The following is a 26,533-nucleotide window of genomic DNA, read 5'->3' on the forward strand; positions in this document are numbered from 1 at the left end:
ATGTGTACAGCATTTTTAGGCCCCGTCATTTCATGGATTCTATGAGGATATTGACAATTAAACATGTATCTTTTACTTTCCCTTCACAGTCCACTGCCTTCAAAATCTCTGGATGCTGCTTAGCTTTGATCAATGGTTTAATTTTCACAATCTTTCCATCCATTAGAAATGGACAAAGTTGTTCTGGACAGTGTATAGCTTTGATCAATTGTTTATTTTCACAATCTTTCTATCCATTAGAAATGGACAATGTTGTTTCGGGTAGTGTATCCTTGATCACTTACAATTGTGTTTCTATTGAAAATTTCTGTTTGGTCATTAAGGTGGCTCACACCTTCTAATACCGAGGACTCACATAATAAAGAGGTGTACTGGTAAAGGTTTTTCACCATATCCCACCAATAAGGTGATCTAACAATGTTGGAAAGAAGCCATTACCATAAATAAACCCTGGGCATACCTGGCTGAATATTGGTAGCAACTGTAGCCCGGGCCGTGGACTGGCTGGGCAACCGGTACCTGGTAACACAGATTGATTATAAAATGGAAAGGTAATATTGTCCAAGAGGCTGGAATTTATGGTTGATATATATTCTTTCAACTCTATGAATCACTTAGGAGTATATCTAAAAGGCTTATGCTACAAGCATTAATGGCATGCTTGCCCTTTGTTAAGATGCAACTCCAAGGGTTTAAGAAGACCAGTCAATATTGACTACAAGCTGACAATGATCATCAAGCTCAACCATGTAACAGTAAATTCCAAAGACAATGAACGTGAGTGGGCATCTTGTTTGACTCAAAATAGAGTTGAGAATGGGGAAATCCAGATGCAGACTAAGAATTATCTCCTATAGCATCATAATGTCAAAAATATAATAATTTGAAGTTGGACTGTCAATGGGATACATATGTTTGCAAAAAAAGCAAATAAAAATATGTGGAAATGCAAAAGACTTTTAAAGACTGGAGTATCTTCCTCACTTATTCCTCCAAAGTGAAAATGTGATTATTAGTCTTGAAATTCATCTGAAGCTTGCCAATCTCCTTGCAAAATGTAGGAAAAGAATTGGCAATTTTATTTCCTTGTTTTGGCCCAGTTTTAGACTTGGGAAACATCTGAAACTAGAGTCCTCCTTGAGAGTAGTGTTCCCTGTAAGCTCTATGGGAATTGATTGAGATCATTGAGGAGCTCATGCTGTCCAGACTCAAGTAGTTCAGAGCTTGGAATAATTCATAGATGTACACCGCTCATTGACAGTGTATATCTTGGGGATGGATTTCTGACCGCAAATGTCAAGGGATGTTTCCAACGGTCTTCTGCTGAAATTAGAACGGCTGGGGGATGTTTTCTTTTTGTCCGACTGACCCCAAAACATTGCAGGGATGGAAACAAGTCCCCTAGGGACAGGAAACACAATTCTGTGTAACCCAGAGGTAAAGTATAAATTGGACTAAAGCTGCAAGGATGGGGCGAATTAAACCAACTAGTTGAATGGAGTCAATAGCTATCTCCCATCTGTCATGAGATTAATCATCAGTTGTAATTGAACTTGGTATGTCTCAAATGGTAAAATGCATTACCCCAAATTTACAATTGACCTCATCTTGCAAAAACTACTGGCACTCGACGACCACTAACCATCACTTACAATATCTATTCAGATTAGAGGCTCATATTAAGTCTTAGACTGTACTAAACTATGCCTGTACACTAGGTCTATCATAATTCTAAGGTAGACATCCAGAATTATATATATTTTTATTTAATGCTTTTCTATTTGTCTTGTAATTGGGATATAGATGGTATCCAGTGTTACTTCTCATGTTTTAATGACAAGCATGTAAAAGAAAAAGGTTAAAAGAAATAGTATCTTGACCTGTTTTTAATTGTAGCCACACTTATCGTCTGATATTTGATCTATATAGTTTCTAACATTAAAACTGAAGTATAAATTAGCACACAAATGTTTTGTTAATGTACAGTATGCATTTTGTTATTTACTGTTTAAAATTTTACACCTAAATTACCATACATTTTTATGCCATGTAGCACTATGTTGACTATGCATTTTGTTATCTTACACCATGCAAACTTCTAAAATTTGATTTTTGAACATCTTGCAGGCACTTAATCGAAGGGCAAGAGAGATGCCTGGGTGAGTATAAACGTTTTCCTTGATATATATTTTTTTGCCATCTGAATTTGGTTTTGAAGAGCATAACATACATAGATCAATTAATTTTGGAAGAAAAATATCTATTATTGCAGTTTTTTGGGTTCTTTAATTTCTAGGTGTTGGTTTTCTTATATACATATGGTGGAAGTTTTTAAATAATGTTATCTCTACAGAAGTTTTGGAATATTCAATATTGTTGTAGTTATCAACTGAACTATAAAAAGTTCACTCCAAAGGTACATCAATGCATTGTTTCTTGTTTGACATGCATTCTTCCTCTTGCAGAATTTGTGAACCTCTATGGACGTGAATGACATTATCATAGGTGCCATTTTCCCACTAGAATCATTGTTAATATGAATTTAATTCTAAAATTGACTACTCATTTCCTATCTTACATTCGTTAAAATTATTTGAAAATATATGACTAAATATAATGAGATTTATGCATATATTTTTGCAACTCTCGTGTTTTGTGTTGTCTCCATGATCATAGTTGTATCACCAAATATAAAATGCAACCTGAAGGTATGCTCAAGAATAAGAAAGTGATCGGTAGCCATTCTTAGAATTCCAAAGCTTAATTTTTGACGACTGTTGTCTTAATTGAGAACAATAGAATTAAGACAAGTAACTACATTAGCCAGGTACATTCTTGCTTTTTTTTAGGCGTCTCTGTCCCAGACACCTCGGAGATAGGGGATGCTTGGCGGCTTTGAATTTGAATACTAGAGGAATTTTGACGACTCTAAATAAGACAAATGTGGCATATGGGTTCTGCTAATTCTTATATTTTAATGTTCTATAATGCATAAGTGGATACTTTATTAATGTTTTCATTTGAATATTTTGGATTTCCCTACATATATTAACTTTTGCTAGTGTTATATAGCTGTCCCCTTTGTAGTCCCATTGTCATCCCCAAAATTGGCAAAAAAAGTTTCTCGTCTCTGAAACGTGTCCCCAAGCCCCCTGCTGTAGCCATTCCAGAAACTCAGGGTATCCTTAAGTAGTATTAAAATGTAAAGCTATAGGAATACAATTGTTTTTTCAAGATTAGGATGTTTTGAAAGTGCAAGGGTATTGCAAAGGAGAGGTTCTACTTAGGGAAGGTGAGCTTTTATAAGGAAAAGGAAGTTCCTATCCTCACCCATGACTAGTCATCTTATTGGAGGTTGGACAACTAGCAAAAAGCATTATGTTATCTCTTTATTGTCGAGACATTCATTTCACACAACTGTCTATTGTTGGATCCATTTCCAACTAGTCATTTGAAAGGAAACATCTACTTAGATAAATGATTAAAGAGGGACATAGAAAAATTCAAATACCATACATGAACGTTGCATAGGAGAGATTGTTCTTATATTAGAAGGATTGAGAAGGGATTCAATAATTTTTTTTAGGGATGGTAGTGTGCATGCTTATCAGTTGTATACTTTAAAAGAACATATTTCAATATCGTTACTTTGTCTAGTCATTCAGGATTAGTGAATTATCAAACGCTAAGGAAAAGGTGAAAGTGATTATAATTGTTTAAGAATCCTGTAAGGACAAACTTGGTCGTTAGTGAAATTTTAATTTGTGAGAACAATTAATCTTGGGAAATTTGAAAATGATGGGTTTGATACACCTTTGTAATTTTAAACCAAATAACCGACAAGGAGAAAGGTTGTAATGACCAGGTTAGAGTGGGTGATTGGCCAAAACTGTGGTTAACAGTGAAAAAGATTTAATTTTAATAACAAAGTTTAATTTGGTCTTTGTGTCAATCCAAGGATGCAAACTTGCAAAAGCTGTCATGGCTATATGTGCAAGGGTTAGAGGTAGTAAGGTGAGTGTAGATGAATTGCAATTACAAGATTAAACAAACACTTGTCAAAATTCTATACTGTTGTGGAAATTGCTACAGGACGTCGATGCTAAAAATGGCCGTAACGGTCTGCTACAGGAACAACGCTATGCCAAACTGTGCAGTCTGCTACATGAACTCTAAAGATTTCTGCAATAATGAAATAAATAGTTTAAAACCAAGCTAAAAATGTGCAAATGGAAAGAACTCAATCAGAAGCTATCATAAAACCAGACATTTTTGAAAAACAACCTATGGTATTTAAAACAAAACACACAGCATAAAAACAAACACCACCGCAATTTCAAATTATGGGTCCTCCTTTCAATCCATGTGGTGGCTGAAATAATTTACTGTAAACTTTTACAAGTTCCAACGCATTATATTTAATATTTCTTATCTAAAATATAATACACCCAGTAGCTTGTCTTAGTCTCTTTTCCGCTACTACACTGCCTTAATATAATGAATAGGTGTGCAACAAATTCTAAACTGTTCCCTATTTGTATGGCATAATTTAATGGCTTGTGGGTTGGTATAAAACTAGCTACAAATATAGGAGTTTATTGTGCCATGAAAATAGCTATTTTTTTTTGGCTTACCTTCAACTTTACTTTGTTAGTTGCAACAACAATTAATAGCTACTTTTTCATGTCATACGAGGTTTAAAAATAAATCATTTTCTGTTAGCACAACAAAGAATTACATAAAAGTAAATTAATAGCCTATATAATTTACTGGATGATGCACCCATGGGTGATAGTTGTCTGAAGTCTATTATCTCCACCTTAATTGATACACTGGTGGAATTATTTTCTCAACACAATAAGAACAAATATTAGTACATAGAATTCTAATATTCATTATTCACTTAGTTTTATCTAAAAACTAAATCCATTATTATTTATGTATATATTATCATATGCAATATAAAGGTGGTAAAATATTATGGTTTGGTGTGAAAATGGAATATGAAAATGGGTACAACGGCATATGTAAAGGCTAAAATATGGGATGAAATGGAACATGAATGCCTCTCATCATTCCACAAACAAAGCATATTGCATGTCCTTGTGCAATCTTTATTTCTAAGAGGCTTTGATTTGAACTAATAGGCTCTTGATTTATGATGTTTTCTTTCTTCACCTTTGACTATTATAGCTCGTGAATATTTAAAATATAGATACCTCGTCTTTTCATTTTTCAATGTATATTTCAAACTTTTTTTTTCATCATGTTGGTTATTTCATCATTACACCCATTTTATTGTTTGTTACTTTATTTATTTTAGTTTATTATTCTATTCTGGGTATTATTTGTTATTTGGTTAAACTCGTGAGTGCTATTTTAAAGCACATGGTTAACATTGTCAAACCGATATATTTTTCTCTCATTCACATATGAGATATAGAAAATATTATAATTCAATGCTAGTCTTTGATATGATATCAGAGTGGTAATGTTTTTGTGTCTATTACTAAGGCTACAGTTAAGCCGAAGCCTAAGCCGACTGCAAATGTGGATCAAAGAAAGCCACCTCACAAAGCACAGAGTCCGACCTATTGCTTCGTGTCAATCAAGTTGCTTGATTCGGCAGACAAGTAAATTGAGAGAGTTGAAATATTGTGAATGTTTGTTGTAAGGCTTACATTGTATTTGTGGTGTGGATACATCTGCAACTATACACTTGATAGTTAGTGTAATGAATATGATTGTTGTGTAAGTATTATAGGGGGGGGGGGAGTTAGTCATCTATTAAATTCAAACTTATCAACAATTCAACCCTAATTAGATCTATTCATTAATCATTCAACCTGATGCATCTAAATTTAACATGTGAAACAATGAACAATGGAACACATAAAACCATCCACAAATGCAATAGAAGAAAACCAAGTTTTTTCACACGAAAACCCTTGCTCGAGGGAAAAACCATAGTGGGAATTAGTACTAACAAATATTTGCAGTATTTTGAAGTAGGCCTGGTTTAAGGCCTAGCCCTTTTAGGAGCTTACAATAATGCCCGATTAAGAGAAAACTTTGTTAGGAGTCAATTGGTTAAGGGATTTGCCTCTAGCCTTGTTTGAAGCTTTACCTAGTAGAAGCAACCTTTTGAAAGGATTTAGAATTCAAATATAATGAGGCATCCTGTTAAGGGATTTAATCTTCAGATCTATTAGGATCTTGCTTACTCTTAACAGAGCGACCCATTTTAGGGATTTAACTTGGAGAACTGGTTAGGATTCAACAAGTGAAACTATCTAAGTTTGTCTTGTTTCCTTTGCTTGTATAGATCCAATTAAAACACAAATTTTGCCTCTTCTTGTAGATAATCAACAAATTTCTTGATCGCACCCAACATTCACGAACTACAACCTTGCAAATACATCAAATTGCATTATAAATGCAACTTTCACTTGTCAAGGCGGCTATTGCCTTAAGCAAAATGTGTTACATTTGAATTTCACCTATGTCCTACAAAAATGTATTAACAAACCCTAATCCATCATTTTCCAATCTCTATTAGCTCCCAAATTCAACCTCACATTGATGTCACGAAGAACAATTAGGCTTTTTACCTTTTCCAACTTACATGCATAAAACCAAGTAATTCGATCACCATAATCGATGTGAGACCATAACATCGATCCATGCCATGCTGCCACATCACTACAACACTTTGATTATGAAAATATTCATTGGAGTCGGTCACAACATCACCAGTTAGGATCTAACATAAACTGTTTTAGATATTTTATGAACTTCTCATAGAGCTATCTTCAATCTATTGAAACTATGTCTTTTGGTACATTGATCATCACATGATTGCAACAACAATCACAAAGCATCGTCTAAATAAAATATCTTGAATCACAACATCTGATTCCACATATATTTGATATAAATTGCTCTAGGTCTTTTATGAACTTCTCACAGAGCAATCTTCAATCTATTGAAACTATCTCATTCGGTACACCAATCATTGCGCGATTGCAACAACAATCACGAGGCATTATCTAAATAATATATCTTGAACCACAACATTTGATTCCACACATATTTGAGAGACTAATCAAGTCAGTCATGATCTATCATTGACTGTTCTTCTCAATTGCTTTGTTACACTTCATTCGATCATAATCTTGTCCAGTCTTGTTTCTAACTTATGCAATTCAACATATAACATCGAGGGACATCTTTGAGTCCAATTTGGAATCACACACACCAATTCATCTCCAACACTGTGGCAACACTGAATTCAACTTTGCATATATTGGAACAATGCTACCGATAAACTATCAACCAACGCTACTTAAGTTGACATCAATGACAATACAATAACTGATCATTTGAGCATCAAACCTGTAGCATAATACCTCTTCTACACAATTTGCATCAATTATGCCAACATATTGGAATCTTTGCTATTGATTTTCTAGATTAAACTTGTATTCAAGCCCAATCAATAACAATCCGATATTTCCATTTCTTTTGTGGTGTGCTATATTTGAGGATTTTGATTCCAAGGATGGCTTGAGGCTGATTTTGCTGCAAATATGTTTTAGATGCCCACAACCTTTGATTTGTAGCAAGATGGAGACTTAAATTCGATTCCTACATTCATGTTAAGTTTACTGTGTGAATGTTTTTGGTTGCAATTCGTAGACAAAGACTGGTATCTTGAGATGTCTGATGTAGGCTAGCAAGGCCTTCCTTGCGATCATCTTGTTGTTTTCAATGTCGAAGCCCGAGATTTTTTTTGATCAGAAGAATGATGCAACTCATGGTGGTCAAGGCACTATTGTCTATTGGTATTGTATGAGATTTTTTACATTTGGACATGATTAGTTCTTGCAAGTGTTAGACATGTGTTAGTGTACACCAAAGTTCCCAGACCTAGACTCAGCTCTAACTCGGCAAGGGCAATTCGACTCGTGACCCGGCTTGGACTCGGTCGTGACTCGGTAGTGACTTCATAGTGGCTTGGCAAAGTGACAAAACTCTTGAAATTTAGAGATTTTTTTGGATTTAAAGAATATTCCATGTACCCGTTACTAAATAAAGCTTAAAGACACATTACCATCATGAAATAGAAGGTTATTTGATCACATACATAAACATGCATCAATTGCATAAGCACAAAGGTACATTGTAGTTGAAGGAAATAATAAACATAGATTTATAACTTATAAGATTTGAAATTCTACATATGGTCAACTCAAAATGAATATCAAATCCATGAAATTCATCACATCAATAGTCATCATCAAATGTTCCAAACATATGTAAACAAAAACAAGTCTATCGCTATGGCTCCTTATCCTCATCCAGATCCTCAGCCTTAGCCTCAGAGTAATCTATATTTGCTTTCTAGTAAGGCATCTAAGGTAGAACCTGGATAATAGATTAGCCATAGTCTCCGCTTGTGAGGGGCCATTAGGATCAACTATAGCTCTTTGCTCCTCCATTGCCATAGCCACGACCTTGACCTCTCTGTCCATCTGGTCAATCCACTCTATGTCCTTCATCGTCGAAGATAGGATCAATAGCCTAGTAACCCACTCAGATAGTGGATCAACGTCCTCTAGATAATCAGAGAGGTGTCACTATCTAAAATCTCTCTGGTCCTAAGGCGCAGGTTATAATACACAGACTAGATCATTGTCCTCTTCACAGACAACTTGTTACGCCTCTTTGAGTGGATGTGCTCAAACATGATTTAGTTGCGCTCACATCCAGAAGTGCTACATGGCTGAATCAATATGTGGATGGCGATTTTTTTAAGGTTTTTGGCAAAGGCCCAAAAATTTGCCACCATCTATTTGAGAAAGGGAAAAGGAAAAAAAAGACCAATCTCCTTTCCACCTTTAAAGATAGAACCTAGATAATAAAATTAAAATGCATTAGCAACAATTTTTACATGGCTGCAATTTTGTACGACCTTTGCATATTTGGCCTCCAAAAATTGGGCCCTAATGAATTATTATAGGCATCCATCTCAAGCAATCTATTTGTGGCACTAGTGCTTGCCATCTTCCCTATCACAGTATATAGGCCATTAAGAACCCCCTCATCCGCCTTGAAATCATCATGAAAATGGAATGCCGGATTGAAGTAATAGGTTGCTGCATGAATGGGTCTATGAAGCTGATTTTGTCATCTCTTGTCAATTATGTCCCACATGGGGCATTAGTTCTCAACTCTTACATATTTGGCTCTAATGGCCTCCTTGGCTCTATCTATACCCTCATACATGTAGCCCATAGCAGACTTCTCACCATCAGCAACTCTTAGGAGGAGTACGAGGGGCTCAATGACCTACAAAATAGTTAAACCAAAAATCAATTGAGTGGATGATCATTACAGTACGAAAATTTGCAAAGTTGCAAAATGAAAATAAAGCAATAATATGCATATAATAATTAATTTATAAATTTTACCTTTAAGTTTTTAAATAATCTCCAAAATCTCCTTACAAGGGTCCGAAAACCACCTTTGTCAAAAATAATTATTGCCATATTTATCCCTACAGGGGTGGTAACATAGGATGGGGAAGTTCACTCTGGACCAACAAACACACACCTCAATTCTAACCTTGAATCCATCAAGGATTTTAGTGTCATAAAATTTGAGGTGAATCTTGTAATACCAGGACGAGCCAACTCCTTATTCCCTGTGTGATCCCTCATAATGTGAGGACCGACGTAGGATTATAGATGACCTTGCAAATATTTGTGACCTTATAAACACATGATTTGACCCATTCAAGCTTGCCAATATCCTCTAACACGAGGTCAAGGCAATGGGCTACACATGGGGTCCAAAAGATTTCTGGGTGCCTTTCCTTCAATTGTTTTCCTGCAGCAATTTTAAATTAATTAGTAAAAATTTAGATGAAGAAAATTTTAAAAACTAAAATTAAGAATTTAGAAACTTAAAATTTTACTGGCAGCAACATAATTTGCTGCATTATCAGTCACCAACTCCACAACATTCTCTTCCCCCACCTTCTTTATGACCTCCTTGATATACCCACATAGTATGTCGCTTTTTTGACATGTGAGGAAGCATCTATAGACTTCTATAAAAACATGGTGGATCCTGCAAGTGAAAACAAAACAAAATAATTATTATTGACCAATCAATAAATCAAAAATCTAAAGCTAAACAAATCAAGATGATCAATCACCTCCACTGGAAGAAAAGAAATTTATGAGAGTTGTATTTCTCCTATCTGTCCATCCATCTGTCATAATGGTGTAACTCTTTTGGCTCCAAGTCTTTCTATGGTCCTCCAACTCAAGCTCACTAGGGGCTTTAAATCTCGGGCCACATATGGCAACCACATCAATCATGGCTCGCCAATAAGGAGTCGTGGAACATATATAGAAATATTTAAGTTAATAAATTTCAACATCAAGTTATAACTTATAATTATATAATTTTATTTTCAAAGTTTAATTTAAAAGTAAAAGTTAAAACAAAAAAATATAAATTAAATACCTAGCTGCTATAAATGGAATGTTATATAAATACCAGAACTTGCAAATTGATCTTCTTCCAATAACATGGGTTTTCTTGAACCAACCCCTGCTCTCAAGGGAGGGCAACCAGGAGTGGTGCATGGTACAAAATAATTGTCCAACCTAGAAGTAGAAGTAGATTTCTGACTCTAGGATTAAAGGTAACGTCGGTACTACTATCGGGGGAAGAGCCACTAGCAGGGTTAGGAACAAATTTAGAAGCACTAGCACAAGTAGAAGCAGTAGGATGAAAGGGAGGAAGGGAAGAACTCTCTCCAACACGGCCTAGGGTTGTAAAACTAGATACTGATGCAAATGCAAATGTAGATGAGGGTGCATGGGAATCAATTTGAGCTAACTCTTGTGATTGTTTTTGTCTTAATTCCTTTGCTTGTTCATATTTTTCTAAGGCAACATAACAAAAATGTTTAGCTTTAGTAGATGCCCCTTTACAAGGCTTAGTATCATGGTCATGTATCCCAACAATATGGTATTTCAATCTATTTATCCCTCCACTATTAATGATCTTACAAAATAAGCATTTTGTTTGTTTTCTACCTCTATTTGAGATGTCTATGGTGCACTTCCAACACTCATCTCTTGGATTGGTTTTGGGTTTTTTAGGAGCAACAGCCATTATGATTAGGGAAAAAAATGTTTTCAAAATGTCAAGGTTGCTGCAATAAGACATTTTTAACCAAAAATTACTATTTAAACATTGTATTTTATGAAAATTTAAAATAAAAAAAAATCAGCAAACCCTACATTTTTCTATAAAAAACATGCAAATACTTGAGATTGTAAAAATGCAATGTAGAATTTAAAGTCAAGCATGAAAAAATGATAATACAGTTATAGACAAAAAAACCCATAAACATAGAGAAAAAAATTGCGTAAATCCTAAAAAAATCAACCCTTACCTCTTTCAAATGAGTTGATAAGTGTTGACAAGAGCTCCTATAAACTCCTTGATGATCTTAATGAAAGTATATAGCTGCTCCAGTGTGCTTTGTGCAAAGTTTTCTTGTCTTCCTTTTAGCTGGTTGCAAAATAATGTCTCCCTATTTCTCTTTCTTTCTAGTTGTCACATAAAATTGTTTTGGAAGCCCTTTTAGGGTTATATAAATAAGAAACATAAAAAAGGGTTAAAAAAATTAAATATTTGCTATTTTGGGTGGACGATTTTTTTGCAAGCCATGGCCGGGTCAGTCAACATGGACTCGCTAGGTCAGAGGTTGTCTTGCGGGTCAGGTGAGTCACGTCACTTGACTCGCCGAGTCAAAGTCATGGGTCATTTTGACCTGGCGAGGGTGAAATGACTCACTGGCTCACGGTGAGTTTGGTTACGTTGGTGTACACATCTATGCATTTTTTAATGTCCAGTATGCATAGACAATAATACTGTTAGGGGCTTTTATTTTTCATAAAATTACTGTTGTAATATTTCATAGTCTCTTTCGAACATAAAAGAGATTCATAATGATCTATTATACTTCTTGGGGTGTTCTTTATCCACTAATAATTTGAGTGTCAAGAAATAGGACAAAATAACATCTATATCTAGTTGACAAATGATAGGAAGTTGCCCAAAATTTCTCCTTTCATATTCCCATTTGTTGTTACAGAATAATTGTTCTGTTTCGAAGTCCAAACTCAAAACTTAGCTCGAGTTTGAAGAAGTTTGGGATGTTTTCAATGGAACCAAAACACGCTACCAAACATATGTTGGTAAAAAAACAAAATTTGTCCAGGCCAACAAAAAGGCCAAACTGATCATTTTGTTTAGTGTGTTTGGTGAAGTTAAGCCCTTTATCCATGACTCGTCCACAACCAAAGATGCATGGGACAAGCTCAAATTTTAGATCCTAAATTTGTAGAGTTAGCTATATAGCTTGAAGATGAGTAATGAAGAACAATTAGAATCCTTTCTCAAAACGATTGTTGAGTTGAGGGCTTGTCTACGAGTATTTGGAGAAACAATTAACGATGCATTATTAGTGCTTATTGTTCTATGAGCACTACCCTCTAGATATGAGACTTTTGCGTCAACTCACCAACATTTGTTAAGCTTGTAGATATTCTTCAAAAAGTAGTGTCTCTAAGAAAGGATCATGATGAGGAGGACCATTCCATGACTACATGCCATAAAAGCAAAAAGCCTATAAAATAGTTCAATGGACTTCCCAATTCTGGTAATTCATCTAGATCATAGAAGAAGTGTCCAATATATGATAGAGTTAGACATGATGGAAAAATTGTTGATACAACTCCTTTACCAAAGGATTATCCAATAAACTGCCTCCAAAGGAGCCGTTTCAAAGTGACAAACCACGTGGCTAACATGATACTCAAACAATAAAGCAATGTTGTAGAAGGAGAAGATTCTCCAGATGACGGATACATGTTTTCAACCCATATTTGAGAAGATGATTAACAATCTACCTTTATATGGTTCGTGGACTCAGGTGCTAATAAGCATTTCACTGGACAAAAGAAGTGGTCTCACTCATTGAAACCTCATCAGGGTATAACTACTTTGGAGATGATACAACCTACAACATCACAGGTTGGTGACATCTCTTTGAAGTTTTATTAATAGTTGTAGCCTTACTAATGTCTTGTACATACTAGGACTTACCAAAAATCTCCCTTTTTGTCAATTAGTTTCTTGATCATAGCCTTAGAATTGATATCGATACAATTTAGGATAAAAAGGCCTGACTTATTGAAGATCTCATAAAAATGCAAGTATTGTTGCTAGTGCTATTGAGATTGGTAGAATGTTTAGGCTTGATATAGTTGCTAATCACCAAGCCTTGGTGACAAAGAACAATGATGTTGTTATGCTTTGGCATCGTAGATTTGGTAACTTGAGCAATAGTTACTTGCCAAAATTCAGTCAAGAACACATGGTCAAAGGGCTTCCATTACTTGAGAAGTTAAATATTATTTGTTCGATTTGTCTTGCTGGAAAAAACATGGAGCACCCATTTATCCCAATGAGCATCATGCCAACCAACCTTTATGGCTGTTGCCTACCGATTTTTTTGCCCTGTTACACTTAGTAGTAAAGGATACATGTACTTTCAACTATTTGTTGATAATCACACTCAAAAAATGTCAGAATCTTGTTTACAATATAAGACAAGACTTTTGCTGACTTGAAAGAGTTTCCTACTCTTGTGAAGAAAGATCCAAATCATCGCATTTGTGTCTTCTGCACAAATTGAGGGGGGGGGGATACACTTGTTAATGATATAGCTTCATTCAGATTGAAGCATCCTTATATTTAATATGGATTTTGTATATTGATGCATATATTTATACGTTGAGATAATACCATATATATATAATTGTATGTGATAGTATTAGTCTCAAATAGATTATATATATGGATCAGCAAATTAGTCTATGGTTAACATAACTATTGTGATATCATCGTTCACTCTAATGAGAGTCGCAACCATGAAAGGCCGTAACTCCCCGTGGCCTTTATTAACATGGTATTAGGGTAATTAGTGTAAGTTCTGTTGTGGGGTTTTCACACCATCGCCCCATTGCAAATGGGGGCCCCCTTTTGTCTCTTGGTCTTGTCCTTTTGGCTTTAGTTCTTGGTAGTATTGGGCTCGGTCCTCTAAAGTCCCCTCTTTCAAATGAGAATTGGTAAAATTGGCCAGATGTGGAAAGTGTTGTCCATGTGGCTCTGAGAATGGAAATTATTTGCTTGTTTGAGAATTGAATGTCTTGACTTACTATTTTTAGAAAGTCTATTTTTAGTAAGTCTATTTTTAGTAAATTTCACAGCCTCTCGAATTGACCTTAATTTGCCTTTGGGACAACTTACTATTTTTAGAAAGTCTATTTTTAGTAAATTTCACAGCCTCTTAGATTGACCTTATTTTGACTTTGGGACAGCTTACTATTTTTAGAATGTCTATTTTTGGAGATCTATTTTTGCAACAAGTGAGCTATGGTTGATAAAGAGCCAAAAGGGTACATGTGTCTATATCCAAAAGAATGAGCAAGCACAACAGTCAATCAAGAAAAAAATGGTTAAGTCTAAAATCACCCATGAAATATCCAAAAGTAGAAAGGCATGAAAATAACAGGAAAAATGGTTGTCGCGGAATTCTTCCATCATGGACAAAATCCAAGATCACTCAAAAATCCTACCTTGGAGAAAAATGGTTGTTGCAGAATTCTTCCATCGTGGAAAAAATCCAAAATCTCTCAAAATATCCTACCATGGAGAAAAATGGTTGTTGCGGAATTCTTCCATCGTGGACAAAATTCAAGATCACTCAAAAATCCTACCTTGGAGAAAAATGGTTGTTGCGGAATTCTTCCATCGTGGAAAAAATCCAAGATCTCTCAAAAAATCCTACCTTGGAGAAAAATGGTTGTTGCGGAATTCTTCCATCATGGACAAAATCCACGATCTCTCAAAATATCCTACCATGGAGAAAAATGGTTGTTGCGGAATTCTTCCATCGTGGACAAAATCCAAGATCACTCAAAAATCCAGCCTTGGAGAAAAATGGTTGTTGTGGAATTCTTCCATCATAGACAAAATCCACGATCTCTCAAAATATCCTACCATGCAGAAAAATGGTTGTTGCGGAATTCTTCCATCATGGACAAAATCCACGATCCCTCAAAATATCCTACCATGGAGAAAAATGGTTGTTGCAGAATTCTTCCGTCATGGACAAAATCCACGATCACTCAAAAAATACAGCCTTGGAGAAAAATGATTGTTGCGGAATTCTTCCATCATGGACAAAATCCACGATCTCTCAAAAAATCCCGCCTTGGAGAAAAATGGTTGATGTGGAATTCTTCCATCATGGACAAAATTCATGACCACTCAAAATTTCCACGAGCAAGAGAATTATAAATCATGGAAGCGAAAATGGCTAAGTGTTGGAAATTTCTCCCTCATAGAAGCAAAAATGGTTAAGTGTTGGAGATTTGTCTTTTATAGAAGCAAAAATGGCTAAGTGTTAGAAATTCCTCCTTCATGGAAGAAAAAATGCTAGTGTTGGAAATTTCTCCTTCATGGAAGCAAAAATGGCCAAGTGTTGGAGATTTGTCCTTCATAGAAGCAAAAATGGCGATGTGTTAGAAATTCCTCCTTCATGGAAGAAAAAATGCTAGTGTTGGAAATTTCTCCTTCATGGAAGAATAAATGGCTAAGTGTTGAAAAATTTCGCCTTCATTGAAAAATGAATAAGGATTAAGTGTTGGAAATTTCTCCTCGAAATCTTGAATTTCACCCTCTTCAAGTGTGTACCCAAGACTGGTAAAATGATTGATGATGATTAAAAAAAGGGGGAATTCTTCAAAATGTAAGAAAAGGCATAACAGTGAATTGAAAGCATTTGAAGAAAAAGGAGGAGAAAGCTCTAGTTCTAGAAATTCAAGAAAGACGCTCAAATCCAAAACTCTAGTACCAAGATCAAAGTACTAAGTGATCCGGTCCCAGATATTCAACGTTCAAAGATCAAAGTTCAAATCCAAAAATCCAAGAACATGGCAAAGGAAGTTCAATATGAAGAAATTCTAGAGTAACATAATCATTAGCAAGGGATTCCTATCCATTTTAGGGAGATAAATTTCCAAGCAAGTACATAGAAGGGGAGAATGTTCGAAGAGAGATTTTCAGAAAAGTTAGTCAAAGTTGGATCTTAGTTAAAATGATGTAGTTGAAAAAGACTCGAGCTTACATGGCCTCCATCATCATTTCATGGCATCCAATTATCTTTGATGAAGAATTGAGTTCTCCATGTCAAACTTCTATGCATTCGGAGAATGGAATCAAGAATAATTTAGTCAAGGAAGACTGAGCATTTATCAAGTAATGGACATGCATGGTGGATATTTATTGCACCCCACTCCTTCCTAAACGAGCATGCATAGTGGGCATTTATTACCCACTACAGTAGTGGATTCCTTGTTGCATTAATGTAGATTCCTTTCCTTTGCCCTAACCCTAATTAGGGCTGATGTGGCACGATCTTGGCCATCAGTTATTGTGATCATCCGAGCCACCTGTTGTAATTGAGGACATATATAAAGGCCTCATTTCTCATTTGTAAAGGGAGATTTTTATGAGATTGTTGCTGTGAGCTGCTGAGATAATAAAGTTTTCATTGGAGTTTGGTGAATACTTGAAGTGTCTTAGTGCTTGCTTGTTCTCCTAAATTTATTCAATTAGATTAAGTTTAGCCTAGTTAATGTGTGGTGATTACAATGAAGAATATGATGGTGTATTGATGAATTCCTTTGGTTCATACTTTTGATGTTTTAGTGATTCTAATTCGTCGTGCAAAGTTAGCCTGAACCCCTTTCATGCATATGCTTAACTTCTATCATTCGTATACATTGTTCTTTATGATGGCGTATGCGGTGATATGAAAATCTCTGGCATTACCCTTGAAGATTGCACCGATTCACGTATAGTTGTAGTATAACTTGGCGAAGCGGAATTCGGTAAATTGAGGAATTTGTCCACTAGAATACTATTTGTTGTTATCACTACCCTTAGGATTAGAATAGAGTTCCTGAACCCTATCCTATTGAATTTCTGCATATTTTGTGAAAGCTCCAAAAAAAACACTTCATTGCAAAACCTTAGGATAGCTCCCACATCCAGTATGGCTTGAAATGAATCTGAATAAACACGTAAGGCCCCTTGTGATCATCAACAAATCACATCAATCGCCGATCTTATCCATAGTCAAGACCTAGCATTAAAGGAACCTTGAAGTCATTGTATGATCTTCTAGCAATCTTAGCATACACAAGACTTTATTCAAGAGAGGATAAGATATTTCGGTATTTTGTTCTACTGTTTGGTGAGTCATAAAACACACATCAACAAGTTCCTCGCCATCTGCATTGTTTCCAATTGTGGCAAGTTGGTCTCTTATCTCAAAGATTCTTAAAAAATAATTTGTCATTGACTTTCCTTTGTTTATTTTTATGTTTAGGAGTTGATGTTTTAATGTCAATATTCTGCTTGCCTTGTTTATTTCAAATGTATCTTTATAGTTTTAAACACTTCATATGTTGTTTTCAATCTTGCTATGGAGGGAAGTATCTTATCCCTTACAACATCAATTATAATCTTCTTAGCTTTGTTGTTACGTCTTTTCCAAGTTGTTTTTTGATTCTTCTTCAGGCATCTTAATATCCTTTTCTATGAAAGAATCTAGTTTGAGCTCTTCAAGTAAGGCCATAATTCAAATTTTCCATGAAGAGAAGTTTGCAGCCCCTTCCACTTTGTCTTTTACTTTGATATCGTTTGCCATTTTGATTTAGGTTGAGTTTTGAGTTAAATAAGGTGAGGAACGAATTTGAATATTGATTTTTCTCTAGTTGAGCTCTGATACCATGTTAATAAAGGATCTTTTCTAGAGAATAATCCAATCTATATTAGATCAGACCTGTATACTTTATATGCTTTGATATTTATTAGAGTCTTTGATCATGTGAACTGATCGATTCTCCTGAATATAATAACGACAGTTGTGATGACTGCTGAATCTACTAATGCCTTGGTTATTGATTGTTTCAAGCAGCAAGCATCGACTTGGTTAAATACATATCCGAGGGTCACGACCATGAAAGGTCGCGACTTCTCTTGTGGCAAAGACCACAGGTTGTCACAAACTTTCATTGTCATGAATCTCATTAGAGTGAACGATGATATTACAGTAGTTTTGTTAACCATAGACTAATTTGTCGATCCATATATATAAACTATTTGAGACTAATACTATCATATACAATTATATTTATATATATAAATATGTTTACACACACACACACACACACACACACACACATTGTATTGTCTCATTATATAAATATATGCATCAATATACAAAATCCATATTAAATATAAGGATGCTTCAATCCGAATGAAGCTATATCCTTAACATTCCCTCTTAGAAGAAAAGAGGATTGAGAGCATACTGCTAGGACGTATATTGTCATAAACCATTATCACTATTCCTGTCTAAACCAAAATTGAATCTAGTGATAAACACCATATCAAGAAATCAAAACATTTCGGATTATTAATCTAACGTAGTCAATCTTGATACATTTGTCATTATATATTTCTCAATTTAGAAATACATGATAACAATTCGAACTATTGTTAAGATCGTCATTGTGCAATAGTGACCTTATCAGCAAGAAAAATCATCACCTTTCTTGCCACAACATATCCACAATATTGCAAATATTGATTTTATTAATTATTCAATAACAATATTACATAGTATTGAATTGCAATTTGGTTATACCAAGTTTGTTCTTGAAGTATTCAAGTTTCAACCTTGCTAGAGGTTTGGTGAAGATGTTTGCATTTTGCTCTTTAGTGCTAATGTCCTTTAGTTTGATAAAATTTCTGTCTACCATGTCTTTTATATAGTGGTAAGGAATCTCTATATGTTTAGACCTGTTATGAAAAACTGAATTCACTAAGAGTTTAATACAACTTTGATTATCACAGTGAATTATGGTGGATTCTAATGGTTTGCCAAAAAATCCATATAAAAGATTCCTTAACCATATTGCTTAATGTGCTCCCATGGAGGCTGCCATATATTCTACTTCCGTAAAGCTTTGAGCAACTGTTGACTATTTTCTACTGAACCAAGATATCATAGCTTATCCCAAGCTAAAACAACACCTTGTTGTACACTTATGATCAATAGAATAGCCTGCCCAGTCAGTATCAGAATGCCCTTCAAGTTGTAGTTCAATATTATCATATTTTAATCCAAGTCCAATAGTTCCTCTTAAATATCTTAAAATATGTTTTGCAGCCATTAGATGAATCTTCTTAGGCCCACACATGAAGTGACTTAATACATTTGTAGCATAGCAGATATTTGGTCGAGTGTGTACTAAATACATAAGAGATCCAACAATTTGTCGATAGTGAGTAGGATCTATTGATTATGAGTCCGCTGCTTCACTCTTTAGTTTATGAAGATTAGTTTCCATTGGAGTAAATAGTGGCTTACAATCCATCATCCCGAATCTGATTAATATATCTGTAGTGTACTTTTCTTGATTTAGGAAGGATGTAATTTCCCTCTTGTCGTACTGCTAGACCCAAAAAATAATGTAGAAGGCCTAGATCCTTCATGTCAAATTCAGCTATGTGATCCTGTTTACATTTTTCTATAAGATGATCCGCACTTGTTATCAACAAGTCATCAACATAAAGAATGGGTATCAAGATGTCATTGTTAGGTATTTTGAAATATATACTTTGATCAGCTTCATTCTTGGAGTACCCTAATTTGAGAAGATAGTTGTCTATTCTCTCATACCAAGCCTTGGGGGCTTATTTCAACCCATAGAGGGCTTTCTTTAGTTTACATACATATAGCTTCTGATCAAGTGTTGTGAATCGTTTTGGTTGCTCTATAAATACTTCCTCTTCAATGACATTGTTCAAGAAGGCTGTTTTTACATCCATTTGATGTATTTTCCATTTGTTGGATGCAACAATGGCAATTGTCGTTCTTACTGAAGTATAATGTACAACTGGAGCGAACATTTCTTCATAATCAATTTTGGCCTTTTGAGAAAAATCTCTTGCAACAAATCTGGCTTTGTGTTTTTCAATACTTCCGTCAGGTGTATACTTGATCTTAAATAACCATTTGAAGATACCACTGATATGTCTTTTGGTCTAGGAACAATATCCCAGACATCATTTTTTAGAATGGATTGATATTCGTCTACCATTGCATCTTTCCATGCTTGACACTTTTAGGCCTCCTCAACAGTAGTCGGTTTTGTTTTTGTGAGTTCTGTTACTAAGGCAACATAACATTTTTGATTTCTTGTTTTCTTATTTTATCTAGAAACTTCATCTGGTTCCACATTGTTCTCTTCAATTATTTTCCTTGCTGATAGTGGTCTTTTTTTGTGATTTAAAACTTCATCATTATCAGTAATGGATGTAGGTGTGTCTTCAGAGAGACTTTCCCTCAGATTTCCAGTTGAAATACCTTCTATAGCATTCTCCCTTTGATTCTCAATATCATAATCATTTTCTATGATAAATTCCCTTTGATTTTCAATTTCCTTATCTTCTTTGTTTAAAGATGTTTTGAAAGCGATCTCTTCATCAAACTGAACATGCTTGCTGATTTCAACAGACTTTTGTCTTGGAATATATACTCTGTATCCCTTAGTTGTTTCACTGTAGCCAACGAATATGCCTTTCTTAACGGAAGGTTCAAGTTTAGATCTTTTCTCTTTGGGAATGTGAATGTAGACAGGGCAACCAAAAATTCTTAGATGACTAAGATATGGTTTGATTCCTATGAAGGCTTCTTCAGGAGTTATATTTTCTAAAGTTACATGAGGGCTTATGTTTTGAATGTATACTGCTGTACTTGCTGCTTCGGCCAAAAAAGACAGGGAGATTTTGACCATGAATCATAGCTTTTGCTGCGTTTGTAATAGTTCTATTTTTCATTTCTGCAACCCCATTTTGTTGAGGATTATAAGGCACTGTAGTCTCTCTCTTAATCCCAATAGAAATACAGAATCCTTTGAAGATGTCAGATGTATATTCACCTCCGTTACTTGATCTTAATGTTTTTATTTCTTTATAGTGTGGTTTTCCAGTATGGCTTTACATTCTTTGAATTTTTGTAAGACTTCATTAGATTCTTTAAGTTTTAGAAAGTATATCCAAGTTTTCCCAAATTAATCATCAATGAAAGTTGCATAGTACAATAATCCCCTGAGTGAAGGCGTTGACATGGGTCCGCACAAATTAGTGTGACAAGTGCTAGTGCAATTTTTGACTTGTGTTTACTTAAATAAAAGTATCCATTCTTATTTTTTCCAGGAGCAGACCCTTTACAAACGCTAATGTGATCAATTCTGAGATTAGGTATGCCTGTAGTGATTTTCCCTATGGTAGGAAGAGCACTAAAGCCAAGGTGTCCTAATCTTCTATGCCAAAGTTCATTTGAATTATGGAGTTCATGATTTAGTACTTGATGTTTTGCTTTAATGTTTAATCTGTACAAGCTACCATCTCTTGATCCTATGTTGATGGCGTTCTTAATGTTGGAGTTTTTAGTCCATAGTAACACTTTATCCTCATTGAATGTGATGCGGTATCCTTGGTTTGCTAGGGCAGAAATGGAAATTAGGTTTCTTTTTATCCCTCGTACAAATAGTACATCTTTTAGTAGAAGAGTCTCTCCTATTTTTATTTGTAATGAGCAGGTACCAATTCCTTTTATTGGATGAGTAGAATTATTTCCAATTGTGACTTCTTCTGTGCAATACTCTTTGAATGTTTCAAACTGATTTCTGAATCAAGTTATGTGTTTTGAAGCTCCATTATCTTTTAAACAAATTTTATTACTTGTATTTAATTCACTTGACAAGACTACATAGAATAGAGGATTTTCCACTTCATGAGATTCCGATATGGTAGCTTGAATTTTCTTTCTTTTAGGACAATCTTTTTAGATGTGACCAAATTTATCACATCAGTAGCATTGAATTTTGGATAGATCCTTTTCTTTGTGATATTGAGAATTATTTCCTCTTTGGTTTGAATTTCCTCTTCTTCCCTTTGTTGTTGGTATGAAAGGTTTGAATCTCCCCTTCTTGATTTGTGCAGATTCCTCTAGAGATTAACCAGGATTCCTCTTGACTACACTCATTCTTGAGCTGATCAAACTTTGGAAGTGAGGGATGACTTACACATTGAATGAAAGGTTCCTATGATATAGGTAGGCCTCGTAGAGCCTTTATTAACAACACTAGCACAAAATTCTCCACCTACTTGAAGGACCATGGAATTCGTTATCAAACACAATGCACACCTCAACAAAATGGAGTTGTTGAATAGAGAGATCTCATCATCGTGTAGATGGTTTGAAGCGTGTTGGAAGATTCTCAACTAGAGCATACATATTGGGTTGAAGCTACACACACAACAATTTATCTTTTGAATTGTGCTCCAACTAGAACCCCTTATGGTATCACTCTAGAAGAAGCATGGGTAGGGGTAAAACCTTTATCTCTTATCTTCGTGCATTTGGATGCATTGCTTATATGCATATTCCTTAACAAAAGGGGAAGTAGCTAGATGGAAAGTCAATGCAATGTATTTTTCTTGGATATGGTAACGAATCTAGAATCCCAATACAAAGAAAATGTACATAAGTAGATATGTAGAGATGCAATTTTGGTGAGACGACTCAACCAAGTTCTCCTCCTACATCATCATCTGCTAAAAGCAATGCTACTATATTCAAGATGGATGACAAAAATGATGAGAATATTGGTGGTCAATTGACACTGACCAATGTCACAAAACCATTACCAAAGTGGTATACTAGTACCATTCAAGATGTAGAATTGGATGGTGTTCTGAACATGTCCACTTCATGTCCAAGGGCTCATAGTATGATTCGCAATAAGGTAAATTTTCCCTTGATGGCTTTTGTCGTTGATAGTTTTGAGCCATCTATTGTTTAGGAAGCACTAGAGTCAAAGTCTTTGAAATAGGCTATGATTGTAGCATATCAAATTTTGATGAATTACGACACTTGGTAAGAAAGCAATCGGTTGTTAATGGATGATATTTGTGCTTATGAAGCAGATAGTAGTATAGATAAGCAATAAGAAAAACTTCTAGCCAAGGGTTATGCCCAAAAAGAAGAAATAGACTATGAGGAAATGTTTGCTCGCACTGCTAAAATTGCAACCATTAGAATGATGTTTGCTTTAGGTGCCCAATTTGGTTGGAAATTATACCAAATGGATGTAAAAGGGTATTTCTAAATGGACACCTTGAGGAAGAGGTCTATATGACCCAACCAAAGGGATATGCTGCATGTAAACATGTAGAAAGGGTATGCAGATTTGTCAAGTCCCTATATGGTCTCAAATAGGCTCCTACAACCTAGTATTTAAAAAGTGATGAACATCTGCTACAATATGGTTTCACTAGGCATGCATATGTCCCAATCTCTACCTCATTGTAGGGGAGGGGGATATTGTGATCATTAATGTATATTTTGATGACTTGGTTCTTATAGGTAGTTAGGAAGAAATGGTTGATCAATGAAAAATGATCTCAAGAAAGCTTTTGATATGATAGAACGGGCTACTAAACTATTGTCTAGACATGAGTTATGGAAAACAAATCACCATATCTTTGTATCATAGAGAAAACATACCGAGACATTGGTTAAGAAGTTTGGACTGATGGATTACAAACCCTTGTCTACACCTGTGGATTCAAGTCTCTAATTATCTACCACTGATTTATCTCCTTAGTTGAATGCAACTCTCTATCAACAGATTATTTGAGGTTTTATTTTTTTCTTGACCTACACCAGATGACATATTAGTTTTTCTATTAATTATCTATCAAGATTCATACAAGACGTGTCATCGGAAACCGACAAAACGAGTACTAAGGTATATCCAATTTATACTTAATAATATGGTTATAAAAAGAAAGATCAATTCTTCTTGATAGGGTACATGGAGTCAGATTATGTAGGATCTGGTTGATGATAGAAAATCCGCACTTGAATTTGTTTTCTTCCTAGGATCAAGACCAATGTCTTGTGGAAGTAACAAGCAAGCCACAGTTACTTGTTCCTCTACAAAACTTGGGTATCGTGCAGCAATTGCAGCAATTTGTGAAGCAGTTTGTTTACACCGCATATTAGAAGAACTGGGGGCACCACAAAAATAGTCTACTGCCCTTTGTTGTGATAAACAGAGTGTTCTTAAGCTTGTTAGCATATTGAAGTCAATTAACACTTCATATGTGGACATGTTCAACAAAACAACATTGAGCTCCAATTTCGCTTGACACAGGAACAACATGCTGATATGTTCATAAAGCCTCTTGAACATCTAAAGTTTGAGACATTTCAGAGTTCTCTTATTAGTACTTCAAAGCAATGATATAATAAGGGGGAATGGTGGTTATTCCATCACTACACCCATGCGATATTTTGTTAGTTTATTTGTTTATTCTTTTTTTATAGTTTGTTATTCCATTCAGGCTATTATTTGTTATTTGGTTAAACCCGCAAGGTTTATTTTAAAGCATGATGACCTTTATCTAGCCTATATAGATGTAACTCATATTTGGATATGAGATATAGAAAATATTATGATTCAGTGCTAATCTCTGATACATTCTTTCTCTTCTTTCACACATTTCAATTTTTTTCTCCTTGTTTTGCCATTTTTTCCATAACATTTTTATTAAATATAGGAGGTATCATGAAAACTTATCTTCACATTTATAAGGTATGTGAAATGGGTGAAATCACCGTGAATGTTATAAAGGGTGAAAATAATGGATAATGTGATAAGAGTATTAAGGACAATAATGAAAAACAGTGACAATTGAAAAGATAGGTTTACAAGGATGATGTATCTCTCCCCAACTTAGAGGGCTGCCCATTCTTAGGAAACAAGGAGAGGATAGGAGTGAATGCTGTTTTATATGGTTAATATAGTTAAAAATATTAATAAAGTTAAATGGTAAAAGTAATGAAAAATAAATTGATTGTATTACCAATTTGCATGCCAATTTATGCTAAGGTTTGTAAAGCAGTGTAAGTCAGCAATTTTTAATCTTTAACAAACAATCAAAAGCCGTGACACAAACTTTGATTTGAACTGCAACACATGAAAGAGCTTTGTCTTATTGACGCATCATGGTTCATAAATTTTGTAAGTCCTCAATTGACACAACAAACTAGAGTTTAGTTAGATAAGTGAGCTACAAGAGATGCTAGAGGTATATTAGTATACAAAGCAATGAAAGGGTGACTAAGGGTACCTGAAAACTGATTAGCCCAAACTTAATTGCATTTTGTCTTTTCTTCTTCTTTTGTGCTTTTTTTCCCTTCTTTTTTTCATATTTTTTTCAATAATGGCATGCAACCCAATTTTAAATCATGTACTGCTTGCTGTTGCAATCAGCTTTCACCTCTAAAGAATTTTATTCCGCCGCAATCCTCAAAATTTGGTTTTTAAATCGTAGTTGTCTAACAATGCCCAAAGGTTTCCATTGTTAGAATAAATTGCTTTTTTCTTGTTTGTTATCTTTTTTCTTTTTCAATTCTAATTTTTAAGAAGTTTCAAAGACAGAGACAATCTTGGAGGGAGAAGTCCTAACCAAAGGTCTTATGGTGTGTCTAGCCAAGGAGAGCATGTTCAGGTCTCAAGTAGTAGAGGAGGCTACAAGTGAGGAAGACCTAATGGTAGAGGAGTGACAAATGGATCAAGGAGAGGATCCAAATCTCCAATATTAGGTGTTATAACTATAATCAGGTGGGATGCTCGACCTATAGGTGTTTAGAGAAGGCTACAATTTCTAATTGTGGAGAGAAAAGAGCCACCTTGACACAAGAAGATGCAAGGAGTGTGACATCTCCTCAAGTGAATTTGGCAACAGAAATTGGGGAGCTTGATGATCAAAAAGACCTTGCTCAAGGAACTAGTGAAGATTGAGCCACCACGAAGAAGGGCTTTGTTCAAGATCAATTGCAAGATCCAAGGTAAGGTTTGCAAAGTTGTTATTATTACTTGTTCTATTGATACTATCGTATCTTTGCAAGGAGTTGATAAGTTAAAATTGGGAAGGATACCCCATAGTTGTCCATACAGAGTTCAACACATACTCATAAATGAACAAACATTGGTAGAGTTAAACATAAAGGGGTATAAAGATAAGATTTTATGTGATATCTTGCTAATAGATGCTTGCCATCCATTACCTAGTAGACCATGGCAATTTGACAAGAAGGCTCATCATGATGGGGAAAGGAATGCATATTCTTTTCAAAAGGATGGTGTGACTTACAAAATATGGTCATTGGTAGAGGAGGAAACTAAACATATAGGATCTAGTGTCATGATGGTGAGGGAGAAAGAAT

The 26,533-nt window shown here is 34.9% G+C and overlaps 1 protein-coding gene across 5 annotated transcripts in view; it reads left to right on the forward strand.

The window, feature by feature from the left end:
* The window catches only part of DDL (SMAD/FHA domain-containing protein), a 96,340-nt gene that overhangs the window by 23,639 nt on the left and 46,168 nt on the right, over positions 1–26,533 (forward strand). For all 5 annotated transcript variants that reach the window (XM_089826616.1, XM_089826614.1, XM_089826617.1 and 2 more), the window contains exon 3: positions 2,128–2,159. In XM_089826616.1, the coding sequence (XP_089682742.1) occupies positions 2,128–2,159 (32 nt within the window). The remainder of the gene's footprint in view (positions 1–2,127; positions 2,160–26,533) is intronic.

This window comes from Cupressus sempervirens, chromosome 4 (genome assembly GCF_028749045.1).
Source record: "Cupressus sempervirens isolate cs-2001-9-10 chromosome 4, ASM2874904v1, whole genome shotgun sequence".
Lineage (NCBI taxonomy): Eukaryota > Viridiplantae > Streptophyta > Pinopsida > Cupressales > Cupressaceae > Cupressus > Cupressus sempervirens.